Source organism: Impatiens glandulifera, chromosome 6 (assembly GCF_907164915.1).
Source record: "Impatiens glandulifera chromosome 6, dImpGla2.1, whole genome shotgun sequence".
NCBI classification, from domain to species: Eukaryota; Viridiplantae; Streptophyta; class Magnoliopsida; order Ericales; family Balsaminaceae; genus Impatiens; species Impatiens glandulifera.
This window is the reverse complement of record NC_061867.1, coordinates 25,677,520-25,684,178: the sequence shown is the minus strand read 5'-3', so window position 1 is coordinate 25,684,178 and position 6,659 is coordinate 25,677,520. Positions and strand designations below refer to the sequence as shown.

The window sequence follows — 6,659 nt, the reverse complement described above, 5'->3', positions numbered from 1 at the left end:
AACAACATTGCGGACGACTGAAAATCAATTTCCCTCATTATATGGTGGAAGACATGAAAATAAAGAAATAGAAGAATTTTCAAAGGGAAAAATTATGAGTAAAATCGTCTTAAATGATTCATTATATACGCTTTAATTCGAAAAAGATGAGAAATTTTTAATTTGATTGACATTTAAATTTATTACGTTGTTATTTTTCTTATTTGTTTTGTTTTTATTCTTATGTAACTTTTGAAATTTTATGTTTTTTTTAATAAAAGTTTAACATTTTAAAAATAAGAAATAAAAATTAGCTGTAAATCATAAAAATGAAAATATAAGAAATGATAATTTTAATAATGAAATGTTTTAACAAATAGTCCAAAGTTAGGTTTAAAAATGTGCAAGCATAAAAAAAAGTGCATGACCAAAAATGGCATATTTTCTAAAAACAAAGAAGCAAAATTCAAGCAAGAGGACCAGCCATTGAGCCAGAGCAAGAGAGGAACAACCATCCCCTCTCTCCCTCTCTCTCTATGCGTGGGTGTTGAGTGTGTTATGCCAATGGGAGCTCGTCAATCGATCTCTGCTTTAAGGAGATAATAATATGATCACGTCTGTAATTTCTAAACGCTCCGCCATGAAACAAGAGGTGATTGATTATCTCCGTCGTCTTTATGCATCTGCCTGGTAAACTCATATATGATCATCGAATTAATATTAGTCTTCATCGCCATTTTATTACGATTCCTTACATCTTACGCCGTTTGGTTCTTGACTGCTGAGGCGATTGTTATTTTAATTTCGGTGTTATTTCAATTTCTATGGGATTTTTTTTAAACTGTCTTTGCTTCGTTTAGATGCTAGATCTGCTCGATGCTTGAGAAACCCACGACATAGATTATGAGACGATCTCTTACATAGAGGATAGGGAATATATGTGTACGCAAATATGTAGCTTACTGATAATTTAAACTTCTCAAGATCAAATCAAAACTACATTTTGGGATTATGATTTGTCTTTTTGCTGATGAATGCATTTCTTCACTCTCTAGTGGTTAGATATGAACTCGTGGTAGTGGTGGGAAAGAAATTGATCTGTGGCTGGATTGTCTGCTGATGTCTTTTGACGACAATCACAAGAAGCAATGGGTTTGTGGCAATTGCAGCACAGTGTATCTGCATCGAGTCAGTTCAATTGTTTGGGACATTGGAGAACCGTGTCTTCATCAATCACCAATAAAGGTTGTCAGAGCTGTAAGGATACTCGAAAACTATTATCATTTTTTGTTTTATGTCCACCCAATTCACATCCAGTATAATAACAACACAACCATGTTTGATCTCCTTGTTTATTTGATATGTTACAGATAAGCAGAATGCTTAAGCCGGACAAGTGGCAGTCTACATTTGATAGTGATGGGAAAGTTTTTGGTTTTCAGAAAATACTTAAATCCATTATTGTTGGGGTAAGTTACTGGTATACAAGTTACTATTAGTCAGTACTTAAATTCATTTCTGCTTCAATGAGCATAGAACATTCATTCTGTAGAGTATAGAGCCAGGAAGGAGAAAAGTTTCAGAAACTTTTGATTGTCAATAATATGTTCTTCCATAACTTTTTCCATGTAATGTTTGTTCTTTTATTCAGGCTATGTTTGGTTCGGGCGGAATTGGAATTAGAATTCCAATAGAATTGAGTGTATATGACTAAGTTTAAATTCCATCATTTCCACTTTGGAATTATAATTCCGTGATTTTTCCAAACATAAGAATTGAATTGTCGTTCAATTCCAATTCTTATATATTTGGAATTATACTTCTAATTTTATTTCCGATTCTAATTCTAATTAGGCTATGTTTGGATGAGGGAGATTAGAATTATAGTTCCAATTCTTTAAGAATTAGCGTTGAATTAGAATTCAATTCCTATGTTAGAATAATCATAGATTTTAAATCCTTAAGGGTTTTGTTTGAATTTCTTTTATTTTTTCTTACCTAATTTAAGTGGAATTGAATATGAATATTATATACTTGTTTTAATTCCATAATAATTCAAATTCTAAATTCAATTCTTTAGTTTAATTCCTTGAGCAAACAAAATAATTTGAATTGTCCCGTCCAATGTCAATGCCAATTCACCTCTAACCAAACATATACACATCAAAACATAACCTAAGTTTATTGGTTGATATCCCAAGTTTATCCTCTCTTTTTATCATAACCATGTGCACTTTCTCTACCTGTTTTGCAGGGAATTGATCCATCTGTAAGGGCAGAAGTATGGGAGTTTCTTCTTGGATGTTATACTTTGAGCAGCACCACAGAGTATAGAACACAGTTGAGAACTGCCCGGAGGTTCTACATCCTTTCTCCTCTGTAGTATTGAATTGTATGGATCAACTTGATTTGATCATAAAGCACCGTGCTAAAAATATATTGTTTACCCATGCAATTTGTGTTGTGTATGGAAACTTGTCTAAACATTTTTGTTTGCTGGTCATATTTTCCTTCTAACTATGAAAATCTTCCAATTTCCTAATTTTCTGTATTTATTTTTCCTTTATTTCCCACTAATTTTCCTTAAATTGCATTTCTCTGGTTTAGTATTTATAATTCGAGATTCTCATGCAGAGAAAGGTATAGGGATCTCGTCAAGCAATGTCAGGCCATGCATTCCAGCGTAGGGACTGGATCTCTTGCATATGTTGTGGGCTCAAAGATAATGGATATGAGGAAAATATCCAGAGACAGTGGAAGAAGGGATATGGAAATGAAAAGCAACGCATCAGATGATGAGACTGACAAATTAGAGAAATATTGTGATTGGGGTAACAATGTTACAGTTCCGTCATATGATGTTAGGGAAAGCTCTAGTGACTCTGCTGATCTAGTCAGTGTTAGGCAAAGCATGGATTGTGCAGCCTACGATTCCTCTTGTTTTATGCCACCTTCAGGTCCATACAATCAAAGTTGTTCAAAACCTAAGAATGATTTGGATATGGATAGTTTTGATTTTCCTATGTTGCCAGTTACCAATTTGTTTGAGAAAGTAGGCAAAGATAAGGGACCTGACAATAGGAACTACAGTCGTCGAGAATTACAATTTGACGACGAGCATATGCACAATTTTCAAATAGACAGCAATATAGATCTAGTAATGGAATCAAACACTTCATGTTTTGCCTGTTCTTCACATGTCATCGATTCTGAAATTCAACAACCAATATCTGGTGTGTCTGAAATGCCATTTGCAGAATCTAAGGACGACAGAGTATCCGATTGGCTATGGACTTTGCATGGAATAGGTGGGCCGTTGAAACTTGTAATAGAAAGCTTCATCTTTATCTTTGTCTTCAAATTGGATTGTAAATATAATGAACTCTTTTGGTGTTAGTTGTTGATGTGGTTAGAACAGATTGCAATCTTGAATTCTACGAGGATAAGAAGAATTTTGCTCGAATGTCAGATATTCTTGCTGTGTATGCTTGGGTGGACCCCGCTACAGGATATTGCCAAGGTGCTCGCAACGGTTCGATCTGTAATTTGTGAGTTTCATTTTCCTGTTATATATAACATATGGAACTTTAATTGCAGGCATGAGTGATTTGCTCTCTCCATTTGTTTTCTTATTTGAGGACGATGCTGATGCTTTTTGGTGCTTTGAGATGCTTATTAGAAGAACGGTAATATAGATCAGATATCAGGTTAAATTATTTCTAAGAAAAATTTAGCATTTCTTAGCTTTATGACCAAAATTTCTCTCTTATCAGCGTGAAAATTTTCAAAGAGAAGGTCCAACAGGTGTGATCAAGCAGTTACAAGTTCTGTGGCAAATTCTGGAACTAACCGATAGAGAAATGTATTCTCACCTTTCACGTATTGGTGCTGAAAGCCTTCACTTTGCCTTTCGGATGCTGCTAGTACTTTTCCGGCGTGAATTATCTTTCAATGAGGCTCTTTGCATGTGGGAGGTTTGTGTTTGCAGATATAATTAATTTAGTTTTTCTAAGAAAATTTTGGTATTTTATTTTTATTTGATCTCTTTGTAGATGATGTGGGCTGCTGACTTTGATGAATCTCTGATGCACCATTTAAAGGAGAACTGTTTGGAGCCATTGATCATACAGATTCCCATGGAGCCAATTGCGGAGATTCAAGAAGAAGGCACTTTGAACTACAATAGTAACCTAAAAGGCGACTCACAATCAAATCATGGAGATGTGAATGATAACAGTAGCGTGAAAAGTGGGTCCCATTCAAATCATGTCAATGACTACAGTCATGCGAAAAGTGGGTCACATTCACATTCTGGAAGTATTGAAGGCCCCAACTCTGATCATGCCGTAGTTAAACATCATTTGACTCGCCCATTTTGTGGATTGACACAAAACTTCTGGTCGAAAAACGACAGGTTTCATACATGCACCATAATAGCATCCAGGAATTGTGACGAAGAGTTGCCTGTCTTTTGTGTGGCTGCAATTCTATTCCTAAACCGCCATAAAATTATAAGAGAGACTCGTTCTATGGATGATCTGATAAAGGTAAGCTTACTACACTTCCTTGTTTGATTGCTTATGTTTAGTCACTTTTGGGGTGGAATCATATTTCCTTGGTTGATTGTTGCTGCAGATATTCAATGATAGGTTGTTCAAGTTCACAGTGAAGAGATGTATACGTACAGCCGTCAAACTCCGCAAGAAATACTTTTATAAGGTTCAAATTTCTTCAATTCGAAATACAATATCATGATCGCTGTTCCGTCCATTAACGGAGTGTTTTTGGGTTAATGAATGTTTATATAATTTATTTGAATGTGAATTCCAGTACTCGTTAAGAGCTTGTTTGATGTATTTTTATAAATGATCTGATTTTTTAGAAAAACTTTGTTGGCTGGAAAAGTGGGTTAGTTGAGTTAAATAAAAGACGAAGGTTTTGTTTGATATTGGGTGATTAATTAACAGGCATACTATTGGAAAATAACCTTGTTTGGTATGCAAGTCAAATAACTGGGTTATTTGGGTTTGTATTACCAAACTGGCCTCTTAAATATAGTTTAAAAATATCAGTAGACTATTTTGGTTGATAATTTGAATGATGCGATTTATGATAAGATATTCGGTTGTTTGAGATTAATCACAAATAACTCGTATTAAAGAAGGCCTAAAATATCATTTGTATTTAATAGTTCAAATGTTATAAAAAATAAAGTAAGGTTATTTTAGTATTTATTTAGTTGATGATTTGAATGGTTTGATTGATGATGGGATTAAGGGTTCTTCACCAAACAAGGCCCGAGTCTTTTTTTTCTTCTGTAATAAGGCCCAAGTCAATCAAAAGTGAAATAGCATTTTAATCATGTCAATGTTCATGTAAAGTGAAAATCTGAAAGGAACTAACAACACTTGAAGAAAAGTTCTTTAATTATTTATTCTTTCTTAGGGGGAAATGGGTGAGATTTGAATCTCTTATCTATGCTAATCCCATATTTTGAATCACTTAAACTTTTTTGAACAGATGAACAAGAACAGGAATCCAGTGGATTGGGATGACGAATAAGTATCGTTTTGTTGCATAGTCCTAAAGCTATCCATCCGAAGTTAACTCCAATTGGCAGCCAAGATTCAAAGTTTTAAGTGCACAATAGCACCTTACTTATAATAGTACAGCAAGTGATCATATGATGTTTGACAATTCTTCCACAACTGTTCTAAATAAATTCAATTCAAATGGAATGAAGCAAGGTAACAAACTTCCCTTATGCTTTTCTTTTGGGATGTAAAAAGCTAGATCTGTATTTTTAGCATATAATTACTTTTTTTTTTGGTTATAAGTGACCTTGGATTTGTGTTGTTAATGTGAAAATTCCATTTGGAAACACTTTTGCATATGAATATGGATCTGGCTGAGTAATGCCAATGATTTTTTGGATACAGATCCATGTACGTTTGGTTTGAAATACGTGGTTTGGAGATATGACAATTGTTTTAGCCCCTCACCAAGCCCAATCAGATCTAGGATGGACTAAGTTCAGATACACCCCTGTTCTAAAAAAAAGATGTTCATATACACCCCTTTTCCAAAGCATTTCCTGTTAATAAGAACTTGTTTATCTTTGGGTAATATTTTGTTAAGTTAAGCATGAAACATTATGAAGCACTCCATCCATAGAAGCTAGGTGCAATCTTGTTGAAGATTTATAGATCTGATTTTTTAGATCCAATGATTTTCTTGAAGAATGGAAAAAGTGAATGTCTTAAAAAATATTCCTTTTATGATATGATCATTTGGATTATGACCAGAATTACTCATGATTTTCTCCTCTCTTGTGACAGTGATGAGATCTTTCTTTCTCTCGGCCTGCTCGGAACAGTTCTTGATTTGATTTCATCTTTTTTCATCCCCCTTTTATGGGTTTTTACCATCGGGGTTATACATGTAAGACCTTCTTACTAATATACGACACGATTTTTAAGGTTCTATCTCATATTTATTTTACTTTTGTTGATGGTGAAGCTCCCATTGAAATATAAAAAGAAAGTTACATGCCATCTTTTAAGGTTGAAAAGAATAGATATATAGGTGTACATAAATTGCATTTGAACATGAAACTTAAGTAGCTATTTCAGGTGAGGATTAATAATAAATCATATACATATATACCATGATGGATGCTG

General features: G+C 34.0%; 1 protein-coding gene across 2 annotated transcripts; it reads left to right on the top strand.

The window, feature by feature from the left end:
* Positions 1–443: 443 nt before the first annotated feature.
* Positions 444–5,722, top strand: LOC124941943 (small G protein signaling modulator 2-like). Of its 2 annotated transcripts, none has more exons than XM_047482336.1 (11): positions 444–631; positions 1,035–1,224; positions 1,350–1,448; positions 2,234–2,337; positions 2,614–3,287; positions 3,377–3,499; positions 3,577–3,665; positions 3,753–3,953; positions 4,032–4,526; positions 4,615–4,698; positions 5,500–5,722. In XM_047482336.1, exons 2-11 carry the CDS (start codon positions 1,099–1,101, stop codon positions 5,539–5,541), a joined length of 2,037 nt encoding a protein of 678 aa, XP_047338292.1. In that variant the 5' UTR covers positions 444–631; positions 1,035–1,098; the 3' UTR covers positions 5,542–5,722. The 2 variants fall into 2 exon arrangements, with proteins under 2 accessions (XP_047338292.1, XP_047338291.1); XM_047482335.1 differs by having other exon boundaries at positions 1,035–1,236.
* The last annotated feature ends 937 nt before the right edge of the window (positions 5,723–6,659 follow it).

Excerpts from the sequence above, each read along its gene's own strand:
- LOC124941943 (XM_047482335.1), top strand. The coding sequence starts at position 1,099 with ATGTCTTTTGACGACAATCACAAGAAGCAATGGGTTTGTGGCAATTGC. Across the intron at positions 1,237-1,349 it reads CAATAAAGGTTGTCAGAGCT|ATAAGCAGAATGCTTAAGCC; the intron begins GTAAGGATACTC and ends GATATGTTACAG. Across the intron at positions 1,449-2,233 it reads TTAAATCCATTATTGTTGGG|GGAATTGATCCATCTGTAAG; the intron begins GTAAGTTACTGG and ends CCTGTTTTGCAG.